The 21,954-nt window shown below is 36.9% G+C and overlaps 4 protein-coding genes across 5 annotated transcripts in view; 1 reads left to right on the plus strand and 3 right to left on the minus strand.

Moving 5' to 3' along the window:
* Nucleotides 1-277: 277 nt before the first annotated feature.
* Nucleotides 278-3,978, minus strand: c8g (complement C8 gamma chain). The gene is made up of 7 exons (XM_039666779.2): nucleotides 3,734-3,978; nucleotides 3,364-3,500; nucleotides 2,130-2,200; nucleotides 1,544-1,651; nucleotides 1,209-1,310; nucleotides 1,102-1,131; nucleotides 278-356 (listed from the first exon to the last, which is right to left on the minus strand). The coding sequence occupies exons 1-7, from the start codon at nucleotides 3,902-3,904 to the stop codon at nucleotides 346-348; spliced, it is 630 nt and encodes a 209-aa protein (XP_039522713.2). The 5' UTR covers nucleotides 3,905-3,978; the 3' UTR covers nucleotides 278-345.
* A 524-nt stretch (nucleotides 3,979-4,502) lies between these two features.
* On the minus strand, nucleotides 4,503-6,850 carry msrb2 (methionine sulfoxide reductase B2). Its single transcript, XM_039666780.2, has 5 exons — nucleotides 6,504-6,850; nucleotides 5,578-5,675; nucleotides 5,383-5,459; nucleotides 4,967-5,114; nucleotides 4,503-4,829 (listed from the first exon to the last, which is right to left on the minus strand). The coding sequence occupies exons 1-5, from the start codon at nucleotides 6,628-6,630 to the stop codon at nucleotides 4,725-4,727; spliced, it is 555 nt and encodes a 184-aa protein (XP_039522714.1). The 5' UTR covers nucleotides 6,631-6,850; the 3' UTR covers nucleotides 4,503-4,724.
* Nucleotides 6,851-7,331: 481 nt separating this feature from the next.
* Nucleotides 7,332-15,049, minus strand: armc3 (armadillo repeat containing 3). The gene is made up of 18 exons (XM_039666782.2): nucleotides 14,980-15,049; nucleotides 14,792-14,864; nucleotides 14,590-14,707; nucleotides 14,340-14,465; nucleotides 14,193-14,261; nucleotides 13,915-14,090; nucleotides 13,472-13,666; nucleotides 13,104-13,287; nucleotides 12,344-12,496; nucleotides 11,915-12,023; nucleotides 11,589-11,838; nucleotides 11,283-11,419; nucleotides 10,452-10,620; nucleotides 10,259-10,359; nucleotides 9,501-9,599; nucleotides 8,093-8,287; nucleotides 7,855-8,017; nucleotides 7,332-7,643 (listed from the first exon to the last, which is right to left on the minus strand). The coding sequence occupies exons 2-18, from the start codon at nucleotides 14,837-14,839 to the stop codon at nucleotides 7,443-7,445; spliced, it is 2,493 nt and encodes an 830-aa protein (XP_039522716.2). The 5' UTR covers nucleotides 14,840-14,864; nucleotides 14,980-15,049; the 3' UTR covers nucleotides 7,332-7,442.
* A 992-nt stretch (nucleotides 15,050-16,041) lies between these two features.
* Nucleotides 16,042-21,954, plus strand: part of pip4k2aa (phosphatidylinositol-5-phosphate 4-kinase, type II, alpha a) — a 29,361-nt gene continuing 23,448 nt past the window's right edge. The window contains exon 1 of one of the 2 annotated variants that reach the window (XM_039666783.2): nucleotides 16,042-16,933. In XM_039666783.2, the coding sequence (XP_039522717.1) occupies nucleotides 16,793-16,933 (141 nt within the window). In that variant the 5' untranslated portion in view covers nucleotides 16,042-16,792. Of the gene's footprint in view, nucleotides 16,934-17,405; nucleotides 17,534-21,954 lie in introns of those variants that run through there. The other variant, XM_039666784.2, reaches the window with a different exon arrangement.

Genomic DNA, 21,954 nt, shown 5'->3' on the forward strand with positions numbered 1-21,954 from the left:
ACCCCTTGTGTTGTGTAACTCCGAAAAGTGTGGGCAGGCAGAGTCTTGTTTTGAGAGTTACATCACAAACCACACTGACAAAATTCCTTTGTCTTGTTTTATAAGAACGTTTTTGTTACATCAAGAAGGAAAATCACCACTTTCAATGCTTATAACCTAATATTATGGATTAGGGTGATGCACCTTGTTGGTCCTGCTTATTATAGTGATTAGCCTATGTTGAATGATATTGTTCATGTTGAAACTATAAAATATAATTTTTAAAACACACACAACCTGAAATTACATAACTTTATTGTTGTAATTTGCACAGTGCTCACAATCAACAATACTGGCCAGTCAGTCTTAGGTCATATCTGGTGGAGAAGAAATGATAGAGATTATAAACATTTATGCAGGGTTTTTTTTTTTTTTTTTTTTTTTAGTTACAAAACCGAATTGAGGTTATGCAAGTTTAGCAACACATGACTCTAAAACAGAAAACGTGATTTTAACAAGCAGGAGATTGGCTCTTTTTGTAGGATGTAATTTTCCCTTCAGCCAATCAGTAAATGTTGCCCGACTCCAAGCAACGCTCGACCCCCGCCAAATTATCACCCCCCCCTAGCATCTAGGTTTAGGATTAGTTGTGGGAAAGGAAGGGGGGTAGGATTAGGGGTGTGGTGTCTACTGACTTCAACGAGGGGGGTAAACATTTGGCAAGGGGTCGAAATTAGGCAGAACAATGGCACTGAGAAGTTAAGAAATCTGATTCAGTTAGCGAATCGATTCGTTTGAATCAGTTCGCAGAACTTTTCGCGCTGGCTTTTACGTGTTATTGTAGACGTAGCCTTATAGTGAAATAGTCAGTTAAATAGTGTATTACTCTGTATTCAAATACTTTGTATATTGTGTCAATGGTGTAAATGATTGTAGATTATTTAGCGAATCGATTGAATCATTAAAAAAAGAACCGTTACAAAATAACGTTTCGTTCGCGAATATGACATCAGAAAGCAGTTCTATTTATATTAGAATGTAACAAGGATATGCCAATCGTTCTGTAAATGTAGCCTACATAATGAATTGTCATTATTAAAAACAAACAAATTTAGATCTTACCCAGGACCTTCTCTGTGGACTCGCAGAACCCTAGAAAAGAGTCGAGTCAAAAAGATTGTGTGGTCATTACTATTTTATAACTTAGGCTATTTGTCCAATTGTCTCACCGTAGTCGGGATACTGGAAAATGACGTCCAGTCCCAAATGGAATGTCTTTGCACGATTCTCAAATTTATCCACGATATTATCAGGAACTTCGCTCGACCGTCCTTCACAAAAATAAAAAAATAAATAAACCAAAAACAATATTTTATTGAAACAATGCATTTTTTACACGATATAGCTAAGGCTACTCCACAATATGTTTTACAAATGACCATTTGTAATACACACGTGGGCTTTTTATAAGCTAGATAACCCTATGAAAATACTACAAACATATGTCATCATAACGATAAAGGATTGGGTGTAATAAGTTTAAAATAGACACTAGAACGCCTACCATAAAGTTTCATGGTAATTTTCTCTGCTCTCTTCAAAACCAACATAGCATATGAGCTGTAGTCCGTCTCAAGCACCATTATATCCAAATTCTCAGCAGGTCTTTTACCTGTATGAATAAGAAGATGATAAAATAATTTTGACAATTAACATTTGAATTACATATTATATAAAAAAAATTAAACCAAGTTTTTTACTGTTTAAATTATGAACACTGGATACTGTTTGAAAAGAAGACAGCAATTTGGACAGTATCGGAAGAAATGCTGGTAACACTTTTTGTTCCTGTCCTTGATATAGGCTATACAGTAATAAAAGCATAAACAAATGACACAAAATCCTAACCATAACCTCAATATCACTAACCAAAATGTTAATGAGTTAAACATAGGTCTACTTTCAAAAGACCTTTATTATATTATAAAGTATTAGCCTATACTTCAACATTGCTGATTGTCTGAGCTTTTTCCCAAACATGTCAGATGTAAACAGTCCATGTCAATGAAAATTTCACAACTAAGGAAAACCCATCAGTTAGTGGTATTATGACAGACTTTGAACTCTGGTTGTTGTTAGTGGAGTTCTACCTTTAAGAAAGAGCTGGCCTGGGGTCTTTGTTTTCATGTAGTCTTGCTTGATTTCCCAGCACTCAAAATTGCTAACAAAGGGGGGAAAGCACAATGGATGATGTATATTTATTATTACATATTTATTTATGTTTCTGTATTTTTAATTTGAATGATAGAATATTTTAGACATGTCTTAGCTTGGACACTAATTATTTTGAGAAAGCAAGTTGTCTCTTGACTATCCAACTGACAGTGCAAGGCTGCTGGTGCCGAGCTGCCTAGGACTATTCTCTGAGAAAACAAACGACATCTGGAAATTAACATTTGAACTCTCTCTTGCAAAATTAGAATCTTCATGCGAGGAGCAATCACACTCACACTCACGCCTGTTTGATCTGCATTTCTCTCTTCTTCCCTCTCTTTACAACATGCTGAGATCAACTGAAATCTCATCGCCTCAGAAGTAAACCAAAAGATAATAAAGGTTTCAGAAGTTTAGAGATAGCTGCTTACTGTGGAGGGTGTATCCTGCAGGGTCTCAATTTCTATCCTCAATTAGGTTTATAATTTACCTGACTAATAATAAATAATTATATCTGATTTTATTCTGATCATCTCTGGAATGGATTGTTGAATCCATGTTTTGTTTCCACAAATCTGCATTCAGGGTTAAATACAGATGGAGAATGGGGAACATTGATATTCTAGATTTCTGACTAACTGCTTATTAGGTTAGTTGCATTTACTAAACGGGACTAGACAAAATTTTACTATTGAAATAGCAAGGGCGACATTGCTTAATAGTAGCCATATTGTCTGATTATTGTTGTTATAAGTTGTTATAGGTCCATAGTTGACTTTAGGGGACTATACAGAACTATTTAAAGGGATAGTTCACCCAAAAAATCCATTTCTGTCATTAATTACTGTCATTGTCAACAACCTGTAAGTCCTTCGTTCATCTTCAAAACACAAATTCATAGGCCTATTTTTAATGAAATCTACCAAGGGTGAACTAACCCTTTAAATAATAGCAAGCATAGGCGGCTTATTAAACAGGTCTAGTCATAACTTCTGACTAGTGATTAGACTGGCGAGTTTGTGTTTGAGCTTGTGATAAAAAAAAAAAAAAATCTTGATCCTGTTAAGGCCATCTGAAAGTAATCATACTACATTATAAAGTGAACTAAGATCAGCTTGGAGTTCTTGAATTCAGTAAATTGCTCCCCCTTGTGACTTAAGGAGTACTTACAGTTTTCTCACAGTGCTGACAGACACCTTGGCACCAGTTATAGTCCAAGTGACAGTCGTGCTCTCCACTTTGAAACCGCTCTCCAGAAGATTCCTACACCGTGATGCTACACTAAGCAGGTACCACTTCCCACTCATCTAGAGAGATGGATTCTTTTTTCAATCTTATATATCAGATAGTGTATAGGCCTATATAATTCAGTAATAAACTGTGCATACTGCATTAATGAAGAAACATATCTGCAGTCTGTTGAAACAACACTGGGCAAGTTTAATGGCCTCAATGTGAATAATGTTCAAATGATGCTATCTTTTATTCAGATTGCCAAAACGAAATAACTTAAATGCTATGATAACATGTTGAAATATACCTGATCAATGTTGATGTTTTGACCTGGAGCTAGTCTTTCAATAGTTTTTTCTGCCTCGGTTTTCTTTTTCTCTGTTGATGGTGGTTTATAACGTGCTCTTCGTGCCTCGACAGGCTCCCAGAAGCCGAAACACACGAGCACAAAGAACAGATGGAGCCAGAAGCGAATCATGAAATCAGCTGTTTTTTATCTATTCTCCTTTAAAACCTTTTATAGGCTATATCCTCCTCTACAGCTCTATTAGAAGTTTGATAATAAGAGTCAGTCAACTGTCCAGTGTTGCCACACAACCGATTAGGATGATGACCCTCTCAGGTTTATCATTAACCACTCGACAAACTCACACAAATACACATATTGTCGATTTCTAACAATGTTCACTTAATACAACCAAACATGTAATTTACAAACTTTTTGTCATAAAGAATGAAAAAAATTGCTGCCTTAAGTAATCAACTTGAAACTGACTTATAAAGTTAGATGATTCTTGTATAACTTTGTTTTGATGAGTTAAAACAATGTAAAAACACACGTAGTGCTGCAACGCATTCTCACCCCAAGGCGTCACCTTTGACCATGCTTCAATATTTGACGTTTTATTGATGATTTTTTTTTTTTTTTTTTTTTTACAGTGCATTCTGAAAAGGAAAGTTACATCCATGGAACCTTTGGAACACTTATTTGTAACAGTAAGCATGTGCATTTTCAGATTTTAATACCGGCAGATATCAAAATGCAACATTACAGTGGACAGGAAAATAATGACACCTTTTTTGAGGTGAGAGATATAGGATGTTTAATCAACCACTTTTTCTCTTACACACAACCTTCAAGCTTCTTTCTTTTTCTTTTTTTTTCAAAATAAACATTGTAAACTGTAACTTATATCATACTACAATGAAGATGTGTTACTCAAATGCTAGGCTATTTGTTTTCTTTATTTTCAGTGTATAACTGTAAAATCCTTTCCAGTGATATAACTGTCTCTGCATTATTTTTCTCTGGGCTTAAAGTTTAGAGCTACGCTGTTGATGCAGAATCTCTGGCCAGTCGGATCTGGACCATCATCAAAGACATGTCCAAGGTGGCCATCACACTATAAAACAAAATGACATGTTATCAATGGTATCTGGGAACCTAAAATAAAGATTGAAATTTTTACTTGTTACATTGTATGTTATATCATTGCCAATAAAATAACCCAACTGGATGACAATTTTGTCCTGCACTCACATGTTTGCAGATAACCTCTGTTCCTGTGCTACCAAGCGAGTTGTCAGGGCGACGGACAATGTTGGCATGACTCTCGTCTTTTTCCCATGTCCCGTGAGCCTCTGAGAAGGACGGCCACCCCGTTCCTGCATCATATTTTGCTTCTGAGCTATTATAGATAGATAGATAGATAGATAGATAGATAGATAGATAGATAGATAGATAGATAGATAGATAGATAGATAGATAGATAGATAGGTAGGTAGGTAGGTAGGTAGGTAGGTAGGTAGGTAGGTAGGTAGGTAGGTAGATAGATAGATTTTAATTTAATTTTTATATACATTTATTTTTTTTAATAATTTTAAATACTGTCAATAAAGTATCAGCGTGTATTAAAGTAGAATTACACAATTTTAATTGTATTTTTTTATTCTTACCTAAAAAGAGGGGAGTCACAGCAAGCACAGTGGTACATACCCACCTCATTGTGATTCAGGTAGATGCCACTGAATGGCTAGAAAATAAAAGTGATGTACTTTCATAAAAAAAATATGGAAAGAAAATATTTGTGCAATTTTGTGCACATGCATCTTGCATGATGTTCTGTAAACATTTTTATTGCTTTAACTTACCACTTCTGTGCCTTTTTCTCTCATAACAACATACTGTTCTGGGGTCAGCTTCCTCTGCCAATCTATGGACTGGTCATAACGTGTCAATGACTGCAAGCCTGTGCAAACAGTCATAAAAGCAGTACATTTTTGTCCCTATCACATATGTACAGTACACTGGATTACACATGAAACCCACAATTTGTAAATATTTGTATAAAAAATAGAAGCAGTTTATTAAGGAGTAATCCATATGTTTATTTATTTTTACATTTCCCTATAAAGAAAGAGTTTTAAATGTCATCTTGGGAATATTGTTTTCAGTAACATTTTCATTTTTTTTCTTCAGGTTTACAGGTTTCACATTCCATCATGTTGGTCTTCTGTATATCCCTTTAACAAAAGTCTGGTCTTAAATGACATCATTCTCTAGGAAGTGACATTTCTGGTGAGAAAACAACACCATTATCAACAACACTGATTTAATAGTATTGGATTTGTGGCATTAGCTGGTTTGTCTCAAATATCAATTGAAAACAAAAGAAATCTGATAGAATAATATCCAAGAAATGTATATATACAATTATAATAGGCTATCTAAAGTATCTTTAAAATAACTAATATTGTTTACTTATAAAAATTAAGATCATTATCAGTTAACAGCTGCATTTCTATTAACAACACAGGTTGATTTTATTATTTTATTTTTGAAAACTCATGCATCACACAATCTGTTCGTTTTTCAGGCCTTTCTCAAAAGCCAACACTGCATTTGAGTAATCAGGTCACGCATGCATGTTCTGAACTACATGACTAGAATAACTGCACTTTGCACCGACTCACAAGATAACTAAACGCAATTGCACAAACATTTAAGTACACAAAATATAATACAATTAATTGAAAGAATATCTTTAGGCATAATGTAGTTCGAAATAAAGCCCTACCGGTTGACGTGGAAATCATCCGAATCCCTACAAATATCCTTTTTTGAGGTAAAATTGATTTGGCAGTCGCTCCGCTGGAAACGATAGAGGAGATGCGAACTAGTAAACGTGACATTTTTCTCGACATATTATTTCATGCAGTGACTTTCTCCACTAGTTAACATGGGCTAAATAGACTGAAAAGAAGCTGAAATGTGCTCAGTTGTCTTCTCTTCATTCCCCCCCTCACAGCTCGACCACCGGAAAACGGTCACAACTCTCACACTTTATGGGTCACGGTCGACTGGCTGACACTGATCAAACTTTGCACCCTTTGTAACTAGACTAAAACCGCCTCATATATCGAAGATTTTACAAATTTTAGTCTTATCAGAATGTTTTCGCTTTATAGGGCATTATTGAGACTTTGACCTTGGAAGAGAAACGTAGACTTCCTCAACTATCATCAGAGATAATTCAATGGAATGTAGATTTGACCAGAGTACACATTAGTTTTGATAATACTTTATTGAAATTTTATTCACTTCAACAGATTATAATAATTAAAATATGCCTTAAAGGGTTAGTTCACCCAAAAATGAAAATTCTGTCAGTATTTACTCAACCTCATGTTTTTTTTCCAAACCTCTGTGTTTATTTGTCCTGCTGAACACAAAGGAAGATATTTGGAAGAATGTTTTAATCAAACAGATCTCATTCCCCATTGACTACCATTGTAGGAAAAAATACATACTATGGTAGTCAATGGGGAATGAGATCTGTTTGATTAAAACATTCTTTCAAATATCTTCCTTTGTGTTCAGCATAACAAATAAAGACATAGAGGTTTGGAACAACTTGAGGGTGAGTAAATACTCACAGAATTTTCATTTTTGGGTGAACTAACCCTTTAACCGCTTCCACCCCCCTTATTGTTACTCAAGACACCATATATTGCTATTAAATGGTCTGATATGCAAGAGCAGCTGGTGAGTTGCTTTTCATGAGGTTTCCAGGTTGGTGCATGAGATCTATAATATAGCTTTCAGGCTTAGAGTATCCATGACGTTTCTTTGGGCCAGTAATGAGGATTTCGTTCCAGGCACGGTTGTATTCTCCTCTAATAAGACTGCAGCTCAGCCCAATTCGGTCTGCAAGAACCTGAAAGGTATTGCAATTAATCCCTTACAAAGAAATGGGCTGCAATCAAGTTCATGACCACCATAGACATTTATGGGGACATATCCCAACATATATTCACAAAATATTTTACAGTCCTGAAGATGTGTTTGGTTAAGCAAAGTCACTGTCTGGTCAGTTTTATTTTATTTACACAGTCAAGCAAAGAAAGGGTCTCTGGAGCATAAATTACCTTGAAAAGCAACGCTCTATGAAAGTAGGTGCCTTTTTTTATTTTTCCAATGAGAACGATGTTTGAACAGGCTTCAAACTTCAGCTCACTAATGTGCAGTTCCCATAGGAAGTCATGCAGCTTCTCTGGCTCAACTTGGCCACCCATTGCCTCACACACTAAGCTGTGAGAAATGATCACTTGTCACATTTCAGCCATGTGGATGTTGAATAAGGGATGACAATAAAAAAAAACTCACATGGCCAAAGCCGTATACATTTTGACCTCATCCTGAAGTGGCGAGATGGATTCGACAGCCTCCTTGAGAAGGTTATGAAATGCAGCGTCATACGGCAAGCTCCATGCTTCATCTACCACCGTCTCCTGCTGTGACTTACTCTCATCCTCATCCTTCTTTTTCTCATCCTCTTTGTTACCCTTTCCCTTCATTTTACTTGAGAAAGGGAGATGAGAGTGAGAAACATGGTTTACAGGAAACCCATCTACAACCATTTTTATTGCATTTTAAAGTTGGTAAAAATGCAATAAAATCAACAATCTGTTATTTGTTCATTCCTTTAACTTTTTTTTTAACTGACAAAAGTACAAAGAAAATTTTTCCAATGTTTTCACTGACAAACAAAAATATGAACACATTTTGATGGCTGCAACACACCCCGAAAAAGTTGGAACAGCGACATGTTTACCACATTTCCTCTTAATTACACTTTTGAATCATTTGGGAGTTGAGGATACTAATTGTTGGAGTTTTGCTAGTGGAATATTTGCACAATCACAAGCTCAACAGTCTGTGGTCATCATTGCCTGATTCTCCTTTTCATTATGGGTCATACATTTTCCATAAGAGACATATCTGGACTGCAGAAACAGGCAGGCACATCCCTGCTTTCTAATAAATAAATAAATGCTTTCCAATCTTGCATTGAGAAATGTGATTTTTTAAAATTGTTTGACAATTCTCTCTATATATATTTGGCACAAAGTGATGAGCCATGACCCATCTTGCTTAAAAAGACTGAGAAGCACTTTTACACCTCAATTATTACCAATTCACTTGCTCATTGTGGACTGTTTCAAAATAGTTGGATAATCAAATTTGGATAATCTTTTCACTTTTATTTGGTCTCTTTGGTCACAACTTTTTCAGGGTGTGTTGCAGCCATCAAAATCAAAATTTATTCATATTTACATAATACAATTATGTGTCACAGTGTTGGGTTGTGTTCCCCAGGTGTCCACTAGATATCCTCCTTCCCCACGGTGTCGTTCACTATCTGGAACTGCATTTCCCATCATCCTGTTCTGTCACTTTCTGATCATTGTTCTCAGCTGTGCACTCACATCATTTGTACCTGGCTATACCCTGTCTGTTTCTGTGTTCATTGTGGATTCCTTGTCACACTTCGGTATGCTTCTTGTTTTGTTTTATGTTTTGGACTGCCTTTCTGGATTTTTGACCCTTTGCCTGGACTGGTTTGTGAGTACAGATTTTCTATTAAAAATTGGAAAATGTTTCTTACTACTTTTGTCAGCTAATAAAAGGTTAAATAGAATGAACAAATCACAGAATCTTGAATTTTATTGCATTTTACAAAATGTCCCAACTTTTTCTGATTTGGGGTTGTAAGTATACACAACACGCAAACCTTGGTGTTTTGCTGCTCCTTGTGCTGCTCATAACAGATGAGGACGTAGTTTCTGTTGGACTGTCTGGCTTACGATCATCTGGTCCCTTGGTAATAAATCTGATCGAAGAGAAAGAAAGAATGAGCATTTTTAAACCTTAACAACCACTAAGCAAAAACAGCAAAGTCCATCACAACATTCCCTATAGCTGTGGATCAAACGACCTATGCGCTCACTTGGCAATCGACGAATTTGTATGGTAGAACCGAATCCACAAACACACACACACACACAAAAAAAAATTAAAGCGGTCAAGTTCTGTTCACAATTTAGAATCATTAAATGTAATTAACTTAAATTGAGCATAAATTGTGATGTGCCTCAGTCTCCAGTGGGAACTCTAGGCCAGATTCCAATGCGTGCAAGATAATTTTCCCTGGGTAGAAATTCATCTATCTACATCTATGTGTTGTGCAACAGAGGTATTTAATATTCAAGTGTGCTGCTGTAGAACTAATGGCGTGGAAGAGGACGGGCTCTGAAAGTCTTTATTCTCCACAAAGAGCTTGTTTGGTCATTAAAGTGAGATTGCAGAAGTGAAAAGAGATCTAAATACTAATGAAAAGGTGTGCCCTAAAAATGACTAAGAATACACTGAATCAGTGAAGAAAACTGCTATTTGTGGAACTGTTTCACACAATGTTTGACATTCGAAGAAGTTTCATGTGACAGAAATTTGAAACAGTAAGTTTAGATTTAACCCTTGGCCTTAACATACTGATCCGGGGGCTTCCCGTTAACCGCAATAATGGCTCGATGTTGGTTGACCCCTTGTTTTGATATATCCTCTAAGGTAGGAACCTGATGGCCCATTCTTATCTGCAGAAGGAGGAAGAGAAAAGAGAAAGAGTTATTGATTTGTGCAACCTCTACGATTGAGGGTTTATTTTTCTCTTGAAAAACATTTGGACCTGTCCACGGTCGTAGAAGCCATCAGTGGTTATATCGCTGGCTGACAGGTGTCCTGTCAGACTATACTTCAACGATAAACTGCTGTCCAGAAGCTTCTGTAGTGCCAGCTCACTAAATTTGTTGTTACGGTGTGGTGACAGGTTGATTTCCTGGAGTATCTCTAGAGCTCTGTAAGATTGATGACAACAAAACCAAATGACAGAACAATCAATGAAGTTAGCCTTAAACAGCCAAAAACATCTTTAAAAAATGAATTTCTCTAAACCTGTCAGAAACGGGTCATATTTCACCCCCGAATCAAAAGAAATGAAGAATGTTTTGGCACCATCAATATTTTATTATTATTAGTAGTATATATTTGTGATATTATACTATGAAATGTTAAAAAGTGTGAGAAAAAAATATTAAAATTATTATTTAAACTATTTTTTGTATGATGGTGGTATTTGTTGTTCTTCCATTTATTTATTCAAATGTACTTCATGTTTTTCAATGGATTTAAATACAAAAATTACACTGATTACAATATAATGAAAATGGCTACTACTGAGAATAATGTGAATTGCGTCAAATGTCCAGATGCATTACAGAAATAAGATGTTTAAAAGTTTTGTTTTTTTGTTTTTACTGTCATGAAAAATAATCACAAATGCAAAATCTGTTCCTAACCAGTTTCTTCCAAAAATTCTGATATTTGGGATTTACTGCCATCTACTGCTTTTGCTTTAACAGTTTGTTCTAATGTTGTAAACATCAACTATTTGAGTGTAATATATATAGAAATGTTGAACTTGAAACATTCAGTGTATTAAAGCAGAACAAATGCTTACCCAGCATTGCACAAGTCTAGGGCTGTTAATTCATCATTTGCACACACACTAATTGCCCAGCAAGCATTTCTCCGAATTTCAGGATGGACTGATTTAAGCAGTTGAGCTAAAGGTGACAGGCCTCCAACATTTTTCAGCTGAATGTAAAGTAAAACAGAAAAACAATCACCAGAAACCGCACATAATGCAATGTAGAACAGTGTCCATTTACGTCCTTCACACCCCTGACCCACAAAAAAGTTAGTTTTTTTTATAAACGGTGGCGATTGTATAGACCTTTGAGTCTTTTGTGGTGTGCACTGCTACCTCTAGCCTGGCTTCTGCATCACAGGCCAGTGAAGCCACAGCCTGCATTGCACTGATGAGTGTGTTGTTGTCAGTGGAGTGTAGCAGCTCCACTAATGCTGGGATAGCTTCATGGGCCAGAATGCTTCTGCGCAGCTCCTCCTGTGATGCCATGTTTGTCAAGACTGATGCCGCATACACAGCTGCTCCCGTGCAGCTGTCTCGCAGCTGTTGCACCAAGAGCTTGTCACCCCCTGCATCATGTATAGCACTGAAAAAGAAAGGTACATTACTGTAGAGTTGTGCAATCTGCTTATTGAATATAGAATCCTGTTTCTGTGACTCACTAAGCATTGAGATTGTTGCTGTTGGTCAGGCTGGACAGGGCCTCTGCGGCGGCCGTTCTCAGCTCACTTGCTTCACTGTTCAGCAGCTGCACAATGGGCCCGATCGCATCTGAAACGCACAGACACATCAGTTCTTTAATGGCACAAAAGGACAAGATGATGAATTGAACAAAACTAACGACAGATTGAATTAAAAATGGAAATAGGGGTGGTGATGGCCCAGTGGATAGGACACATGCCTTTGGTGTGAGAGGCGGGTTCGAATCCACTGTGAGACGCCAATGTGTCCCTGAGCAAGACACTTAACGCCTAATTGCTCCAGAGGCGTGCAACCTCTGACATATATAGCAATTGTAAGTCGCTTTGGATGAAAGCGTCAGCTAAATGGAAATGGAAATAACTCTGGATACTTGATGTAAATGAGATTACCCAGGCATCTGAAGGTCTCCTTGCTGGAGAGGTTTTTGCTCATTGCTGCCACAGCCTGGCAAACAGCAGTACGTACACTCTCATTCTCCTGCATGAGAAGATCAGTGAGGGCTTTTTCTACATTCCGGTTATGCAGAATGTTTCTGTTCTCATCTTCATGGAGAGAAAAAAAAAGAGATGCATTTTTACACAATTCAATTCGAGAAAAAAACCCTGCACTGTCTTTTGCTTTATACTAGTTTCTACTCTCCTTGTCCAGAAAGAAAATAAAGACATCATCAAAGTAGTCCATGTGACATCAGTAGGTTAGTTAAAATGTTTTGAAGCATCAAAAATACACTTTGGTCCAAAAATTACAAAAACTATGACTTTATTCAGCATTGAATTCTCTTCCGGTTCTGTTGTCAATCAGTGTTCAGTGACGCTGCTTACTTTTGTATGCAGACTTTTTTTTTTGTAAATTTTGTCAACCATTTTGGTGACCATTGGCTTCAAACAATGACCATTGGCTTCAAAAAAAGAGGCCTTTTTTAAAAGATCTTCTCTTCGAAGATGCAGTACATGGGGCCGATTAAATTATGATAGAATTTTCATTTATGGGCAAAGTACATCTTTAAGGTACTAAAATTCATTTTACGTGAGGTAAAAAGATGTACTTTTAATGGCACAGCCATATTGACAAGCTGTTTAACATGTTGTCTGACAGAATGTAGAGCACAAACTGTCATTGTCAAAAAAAAAGTATAGATTTTTTTCTTACTGCTCTGTGCCATCCTGGCTATGGCTTTGACTGCATTAGCCTGTGCTTTAGGCAGTGTGGCCGCGCCAACAAACTGCAGTATCTGTTCCAGACCGCCCATCGTCTGAATCAGCTGCATGGACTCGCTGTCTTCCAGACAGTTACAGATAACCCTGAGAGCCCCCTCATGAAGATCACTAAACTCCTGTAGGGATGGAGACACCGCTGCCATTACTGCTCAATCATGTGTCGCTTGATTTTGATTGAAGCGCTTGAATTGTCCTCAACTTGCGTACAAGAAGTTTGATTGCTCGTAATGAAGGTGACTAAGGAGCCGTTTGAAACGGCTAAATGCTCATGAATAATTCAGATGAGAATAATTAGCCTACTTTGGTTGCAAGGAGCTCCAGGATTCTGTCAAAGCCCTGTGCATTTCTAAAGGCCACACAGGTGTCACTGTCAGTGGTGATGATCTCTGTGGTGCGCAGTGCAAGTTGCTGAATAACTGGGAACTCTGAGCGCAGCAGATCCAGAAGTGGGGGGAGTCCATTTAGACGCTGCACAGCCGCACGATTCTGAATGTCCTGAGTGGGCACAAAGCAATAAAGAACACAAACAATTGATTTTAACAGCGTCCTTCTGAGAATTCAAAGGGTTATGCTTTTAAATCTGATCAAATTTCTATGACATCATGGAAAACACAAATCATTTCAAATTCAATTTTCATCTAACAACTGTGTTTTGTTAGTGCTATATAATACCACCCTGACAAATGCCTTATAGTCTGATTCATAGCAGAATGTCTGTCTGAGTCTGACATCTGTTGTCTTACTTGTACAAGATTCAATATGCACTCCACAGAATTTTTCTTCACATCAGGATCCGGGCTAGACAAAAGCTGGATAAGAGGTTCAAGTCCGTTGTGGTCAAATATCTGGACCTTGCAGGAGAAGTCCACTGACAATGACGTCAAACACAATGTGGCAAACTCATGGACCACAACATTCTCTGAGGAAAAGAAGGAGGCAGGTATGTACCAATGAAATGAAAGCATTGTGTGTAGATATATATAATCCACATTGAATCCGAAAATAAATAAAAAGCATGTACCTTCAGGTGACAGTTTGCTGATGACTGCAGGTATCACATCCAGTGTCTTCAAACACTTTTTAACTTCATCTGTTTAAATATGCCAAAAAAAAAATGTTGCTGAACATTCTTTGATTTGATTTGTGCCTATTTTTGTACTCTACGTACTGTTAGAAGACATGACGCCCAGAGCCATGACAGCATTCCTGCGCACAGTCTTGTCCTCGTGAGATATGAGACGAGAAAGAGGTTCAATCGCTCCCAAGCACATCAAAGAAGTCTTATTCTCATCACCTAAAAATATATAAGCACAACAGCAAAAGCATACAGGAATCAATAAAGGAAAGCCATACAAGGGAACATAGTGAGCTTAGCTCTGCAAAATTGCCAATGACCTTAGACTAGATGATGCTTTTACCTTTTTCTGCGAATTTGTGGATCGCTTCACAAGCTTTTGCCAGCACCTCTTCTTCAGGAGAGCTCAGCATGAGAACCGCGGTCGCTGCTGTTTTGCTCTCGATGGGTAGAGGGTCGAACTGAAATAATACAACTTGTCTGTTATTAAAAAGGTTAGAATTATTTCCCTGGAAAATCACACGAGTGGTGACAAATGTTCTCACCACATCTTTCGGGAATGGCTCGGCCTCTTTTTTGACTTTTTTCCCCATCTAGATATGAAAAACTCCACAGGGCCTACATAAGGAACAGTAAATCAACGTAACAGTTACACAGAAACCCCTCCAAAAAGATAATAATAACATAAACATATTAATAGACAATAACAAAGTCTACAATCCATAAAGAATACCTGCTGAATATGCTTGGTTTTCTGTTTAGCCTCTGTTGCTTGGTGACAGGTGTAATTTACTATTTCACCTGTAGGTGGGGCAAGAATCACTCTGAAACATACTTGGGCAATTATTTATTTATTTGTTTAAAATATGTCGGTCATGAACCGTTAGGTGGCTCAGATGTAATAATTTATTAAATTATGATAGTAGAAATTATTACTTTAATAATTAATAAAAACGTGAAAAAGGTTAAAATTGGTAACCATCAAAATAACAAGCTTTCTGCAATAATGTAATTATATTTATTTAATCCAATATTTTATAAAATAAATGAAACTATTTGAACAAGGCATTTAGTTATATTTATTTATTTCAACTCTGTATTGTTGAAAAGGCATTAGCATCATCTCGAATCTCCTCAATATAAAATGGAATGAATTTGTCGGAAAAACAGCTGTCAATGGAGGAGACCTGGACCTCTGATGATATTCATGTTCAGACTCATGGACAGTGGTAGCCTACACAACACCACCCACTCCGTGACATGCTCGCTGGAATGATGAGCATGTTCAACACCCACCCAGTGTGTTTTGACTTTTGGTAAATTAACCCATTCTTCAAGTACAACTACTAATGCACATGCGCAATGCGTCTCTTCTATCTATCTATCTATCTATCTATCTATCTATCTATCTATCTATCTATCTATCTATCTATCTATCTATCTATCTATCTATCTATCTATCTATCTATCTATCTATCTATCTATCTATCTATCTATCTATCTATCTATCTATCTATCTATCTATCTATCTATCTATCTATCTATCTATCTATCTATCTGTCTGTCTGTCTGTCTGTCTGTCTGTCTGTCTGTCTGTCTGTCTGTCTACTTTTATTTAGGTTATTTTTGCCATTTATTCATTTTTTCTCTAAAAGTAAATATTTTTAATCGACACAATTAAAATAAAGATTTGAGTTATAATTCAAAAATGTGTGTGTGCGCGCGCGCGCGCGCGCGTGTGTGTGTGTGTGTGTGTGTGTGTGTGTGTCTGTCCATGGCTGTGTGTGTGCGCGCTCGCGCGCGTAGCTGTCAGTCCTTCAGTCGGGGAGTGCGGATGAGCCGGATACGCCAACTTTAAGCAATGTAGATATAGCTGACAAATTTCACACCGAATTCAGACTCGAACCCTTTCAAAGCTCGGAATACTGGCTTCGTCTAAAAGTAAACGTCTTCTCGGGGCAGACAAACGACAAAGAAAGAAAGTGGGAGTGGGATTTTGCTTGAGACATATTTGCTGGCTTAGCCTGACTGGGGTGCGTTAGCATGCTAATGGAGCAGCGCTGCAGTGGATGTCTCTCCGCCCGCTCTTTTTTCCTCAAATTAGACTGACGTCGTTCAGATTACATTTCATTCTCTATTTTCAGTTGTACCCGTCAGTATTTCTACTATTTTTATTTAAGTGAAGTGTTAAAAAAGCTCCCGAGGGGAGGCTGGCTTGTCAGGCTAGCTAGTTAGCAAGTAAGGAAGGCTTACTAATGAAGTCTTAAGGAGCTTTTGTTTACGGGCGAGAACTTAAAACAACACCGCGTTTTGCTCTTAACTTTAATGTTATATATAACAGCACACTGTTTTAGTGCATTTGGCAAGTTCTTCATCTGTCCAGCGAGCTAATAGTTGAGTTGGCAACACAGCTAGCTGGCTGCTGTTAGTTAGCTAACTGAACGTTATGCCAAATGATATTTTACAAAGAGACAGTTAGGACACGACTAGCGTAATTAAAACACTTGTCACTGTGTGATAGTTAATTTATTGTTATACAACCAACAATGGCCTCGGCTGGTAACACTGTCTCATCGTTTGCGAGCAAAACAAAAACGAAGAAGAAACACTTCGTGGCTCAGAAAGTGAAGCTGTTTCGTGCCAGCGACCCTCTGCTCAGTGTTCTCATGTGGGGAATAAACCACTCGGTGAGTCAAACCTGCAGTCTTTTTCTTTGTTTGTGTCCGTTATTGATCAATGAATTAGAGTTAACGAGGAAAGAGAAGTTCAGTATGTCTCACAACCGACAATTGACACCATCTTTTGGTTCTATTCACTTCAGGATCACCAGAGCTCTGCTTTGATTCTTGAACAGATTCTGTTTTGTTCCTTAAAACAATTAAATGCTCTGTAAACCTTGTTGACTTCAGGACATTGTTAATGTATATAACTATTGATGCAAACTACCGGTTGTTTAAAATCTTCATTTGTTGTCTACGCAGTAATGCATCAAATTTGTAAGTTCTCTATGTCCTTTATGTGCATGCAAAGAGGTTGCAAAATAATATCTGTATCAGTAGTGGAGCTGTGGGTGAGTAATCGTTTCCTGTTGGAAGTTTTGGTTGCAAGATGATAAGCTTAGAGGTTTACTGAAGCAAGACTCATCTCAGCTGAGACTGTTATTGTTTGCACCATTAGTTGTCTTTGGAGAGGAATTATAGCCTCCTAGATATGCTTCTCTTATAGGCCTGCCGCATTTCAGTTGGTAGTGATTCATATTCATATACTGGCTTTTGACCGACTTTGAGGTAAAGAAATTATTTGCTCTAATAAAAAATCTATTCTTATTTAGATGCCTTGGTGTTGCAAGTTGTCCAGTTATGTTTGGTGTAACAGTCTTCACCTATCTGTTTGTTAGACGTTTCTCTTTGAATTATCTTAGACAATCATACAGCGCTCCTTTTATGCTCTACATGAAAGTTTCTTAAAATGCCATTCTTAGGATGTCTTCAGAAAAACAGCTTGTTTTCAGTTTCTCACTGTCTGGTGACATTTTCCAAATGGGAGATTTGTCTAGTTGTCTGAGACATGTAATAAAGATTTGTTATTTTCCAGTCACATAACATTCTTAAGGGTCATTTTCTGCTTAATTTGTTTATTTACAGCATATAAATGTAGCCTGCATGGATGGTTGACATTTAAGAAATGTTCCAGTTGGCCAGGCATGAAAATAAAACTTTTTGTTTTGTATTCATGGCCTCACTACCCATTGTCAAAACACTGAAAAGGTATCCAGAAATGTACATGAGTATGCGTTAATATTAATATTAATGTTGATTGTTTCTGTTCATTGGTTGTTATTATTATTGGGTATTTAATTTGACACCCTTTTACATCTATTTTTATATTATTGATACTTTTTGCCCTCATCTAACCTTAACTTGCATCAGAATTTTTTTAATGATTAAATATATATTTAAATTTTTAAATGATTATTATTAGTTTTTTATTCATAGCATGTAATTACTTATTTAACTAATTATATTTTTTTAATAGTAATTAAATGAAAAGCAAATATTGGCTAATATCTGCAATGGCCAGAACCTATTGTTGCATCCCTTGTCTTAAAGGCACAATATAGATATTTGCATTAAAAATATCCAAAAACCTTAGCGCAGTGTTAGATATTTTGTTCATTTTTCTACTCAGATTATCCCAAATATTAACAACAATGATTATATCCAGAGAAATTAGCAATTTTAACCAGTGTGACGTCATTGCATCGCCTGTCAATGGCATATGTTTGCATTATCCTCGGTTTCCACTTTCACGTAAATCATGGCAACACAGTTGTAGCATCTAACTAGCCACTCTGTTGTTGTTTTGCATTATTTTCATGGACCACAAATATTTGTTATCATTTGCAGCAGGTTCTGTCTCCAGATATTATTTTCTCTCCAGAGAAATTATCAGATTATCCAAGAAAAGTTTGGGACAAGTGGAGAAATAAAACGAGGATCAATATCAGTGTGGCATTAAGACTGTTTAACAAGTCAATGGCAGTGTAATTAAACACAGTATGTGTTATAGCCTACATAAATAATTAGTCAGCCTTTTGCAAATGCTGTGGCTATGTTAAAATGTACTTTATGAATGAATGTATGAATGTTTTGAACACTAAACTGCCCTGCATTACTCCACCATTTAATTTAACAAAAAAAGTGACAAGTTAGCATTAAGGACTGCATTACTTTCAGCTTATTCTTTAGAATAAAATCATGTGATCAAACATAAGTTACAAAACTGTATTTCATTACCTCAATGAACGTGATTTGCAAAACCCCATTGATGATTGATGATTGACATCAAAACTTTTGTTCGGCAAGACATCTAAGTAAAATGATTAGCGAAAAAGAAGAAAATGTAGGTTTAGGACATCTATCCATAGTTCGTTTGTTCATTGGATGGCAGATCTGACCGTGAGTGTGCAGTCAATTGTAAGAAAGTTTAAGGCAGCGTTTAACTATATATTTAAGAAGTCTAGCATATCACCAGTGAAAAGTTATTAGCCTACATTTTGATTAAAAATTAAATCTAGAACTAAATTTATATATATATGAAACATACGGATGGGATGAAATGAAATTTCCATTTCTTTCCAACTTTAAGCTGTAAAGTGTTTTATTTTACTATGTTACTATTTGTTGGGTTGTTTTGCATGATATAAACGTCAACAGAGAGCTGTGGTGCTTTGTGCCATGGGTCAAAGCAGAGGTCAGGTCTTGGTCTTGGAAGGCTGGAATGGAATTAGAGAGTGGGAGGCCAAAAATCACAAGAGAGAAACGGAGACCAGATCCTTCCCTATCTGACAGCCCCATCAGTTAAATACATTGACTGCAACTGACCGGAGCTAAGCAGCGCTACTACATTCTGTTGGCTGAAAGTGGGCCTTGAAACCTAACCTAGTGTTGGATATTTTAGATATCAAGCAACTCTGAGAGCATGTGGTCAAGAAAGTTGAGGGTGGAGTAGTTGGTGCAGCTCTCTGTGGTGCTTACACACTGGTAATGAATCATGCATGCAGCTGCAGGCCCTCACTGAGCTCAGACTACTAAACAGAAAAGCAACGGCTCTTGACCACTAAGGACCACGATGCTTGAATTTGGTTAGCAAACAGCAGTGAATGGGGAATATAATGTAACATTATTCCGTCTCATTTTAAGGAGCACCTCAGCTTTTGTGTTCTCAAGCTGTGTGTTTTTGTGCGTCCAAGGCTAATTTGTATATGAATTGAAAGTGATATGAGAATAATGCTATTAAGGGGATGTTCCGTTTAGATGATTATGAAATCAAACACTGTGGGAAGCGGTTGTTTTCGTTCAGCTCAATCACTTTGGCTGTTCTGCCACCCTCCCCTTTCTGCTTACTCTTTACAGGTCTTTACTCTCTCTTAATCTCCATCTATTACTTTTCTCTTTGTTAAGCCCTCCATACTTCCTAGACTCTCCCGCCCTGACCAAGAGTTGCTCTGTCTGTGTTTGGATTGCATAAGGAGTTTCTAAAAATACTCTCAAGATTCAGCCGCCAATCTGTGGCTCTGGGAAAATAGACACTATTTTATGTTTACACTGCCTGAGGCAAATCCTGATCATCTTCGAAGTCTTTTAAGCTCAATCAGAATGCTTTGATTAGAGCAATACATGCAGATGAATTTAGCATGCATGCTCTCTCAGTAAGGTGCATTTCTGCTGAACTACACGTGGGATACTATTTTCCATTTACTTTGTTGTAGGCGTATCAGGTTCAATCGTATCAGAGATTTGCTAATCGCCATGACAATTTGTATCTGTGTAGTCTTTTTCATGTAGTAAGGGAAGATAGATTAAAACTAACACTATTGATAGTTCATATAGGCACCTCATTCTCTTCTTCATTTGCAAGGCTTATCAGGCCTACACAAATTTAGCGTGCCCTCATTACACCTAAGATACATTTTGGTAAATCGAACCACAAGTGGATGATGCTAAATAAAGATGTGAAGAGGGTCTAAAACATTTTGAGCTTGTCCAATTTTGACCGCTTCCAGCAGTAGTCAAAAACAAATTCGAACAGATATAGCTTATAGTGTGAACACTCATGTAGCAGAAGAAGAATGTGTTTGAATAGCCACAAAAGACCATCTGCTCTTCACCTACTGACCTAAACATTATGCGCCTAACATGAAGCGCGCTAGCAAGACAGGATTTAAACTGGCGGAGCTGGAGAACCAAGTTTGGTTTAAAAGACGAAACGCATACTAAGCACAATGTTCTGTCGCTTTTCCTGATTTCTAACATGCACATACTTTGTTCATCATGGCTTTGCGCATGCAGAGCAGAAATGAAAGCTGCTACTCTCCAGTTGCGTTCATATGAAAATTGCATGATCTTATTTCATCCATTATTTCGAAAGATCTGTAAAACCTATGGATTGAATCAGCCATTGACTCCCCCTTGAAGAAATCAAAACAGAAGTGGTTGAAAAAGTGGACAAAAGTCGACCAAAATGCATTTTAATACAGTAAAATAGGGTCTAAGTTTGTTATTCGTATGAGGGAGGACAGCACAAGTGAATGAGTAATGGATTTTCCTCAACCTTGAGTAGGACAAGGACAAGATCAATATGTACCTCAGATTTGGTCATACATTGTCACTGCTATCTTTAAAACAAAGTTATTACAGATTGTAGATGATCACACACTAAAAATATGTGTTTTAATTATTCTTGTTGCTTTTGCTATATTCATTTTTAACCACCAGCTCAGTATCAGCTCCTGATGAACCTTAATTTTAGAGTGTCTATATGAAATCTGCATGTGGTCTCATATGTGACCTTTAGGGCATTTTATTTAGCCTTCCTCAAGAATTTGAATGAGCTATTTGGTTAGATAGATTCCTTCCTTATTTCCAGAACACTTTTGCTTTTGTATCAAAGTCTATTTTATTTTAATGGTTTTCTAAACGAAGTGTTTTGCCATGAAAATGTGTTATAGGGATAGTTTTAATATTGACGTGAGGGTGAGTAAATGATGACAGATTTATAACATATTATCATGTCAACACTTAATTTAGAAAACCAAAATTTTACTCACCCAACGTGTTGTGCATGAGTCAATGATGTCAGAATTAAAATTTTTGGATGAACTATCTCTTTAAGGTAAATCAACACTCTTCTGTGTAATTTGTCAATA

The sequence above is a fragment of the Pimephales promelas genome, chromosome 22, assembly GCF_988280905.1.
Source record: "Pimephales promelas chromosome 22, fPimPro1.hap1.1, whole genome shotgun sequence".
Taxonomy (NCBI): domain Eukaryota; kingdom Metazoa; phylum Chordata; class Actinopteri; order Cypriniformes; family Leuciscidae; genus Pimephales; species Pimephales promelas.

Bases quoted from the DNA above. Each gene is read 5' to 3' on its own strand.
- c8g (XM_039666779.2), bottom strand. From the start codon at position 3,904: ATGATTCGCTTCTGGCTCCATCTGTTCTTTGTGCTCGTGTGTTTCGGC. The intron at 1,311-1,543 runs GTAGGCGTTCTA...ATTTTTGTGAAG, and splicing joins AATTACCATGAAACTTTATG to GACGGTCGAGCGAAGTTCCT. The intron at 1,132-1,208 runs GTGAGACAATTG...ACTCTTTTCTAG, and splicing joins TTTCCAGTATCCCGACTACG to GGTTCTGCGAGTCCACAGAG.
- msrb2 (XM_039666780.2), bottom strand. From the start codon at position 6,630: ATGTCGAGAAAAATGTCACGTTTACTAGTTCGCATCTCCTCTATCGTT. The intron at 5,676-6,503 runs GTAGGGCTTTAT...CTGTTTGCACAG, and splicing joins GATGATTTCCACGTCAACCG to GCTTGCAGTCATTGACACGT. The intron at 5,115-5,382 runs GTAAGAATAAAA...TATCTATAATAG, and splicing joins TGTGACTCCCCTCTTTTTAG to CTCAGAAGCAAAATATGATG.
- armc3 (XM_039666782.2), bottom strand. From the start codon at position 14,839: ATGGGGAAAAAAGTCAAAAAAGAGGCCGAGCCATTCCCGAAAGATGTG. The intron at 9,600-10,258 runs GTATGTTAAGGC...CTCTTCGATCAG, and splicing joins AACGGGAAGCCCCCGGATCA to ATTTATTACCAAGGGACCAG. The intron at 8,018-8,092 runs GTGAGTTTTTTT...CATTTCTCACAG, and splicing joins ATGTATACGGCTTTGGCCAT to CTTAGTGTGTGAGGCAATGG.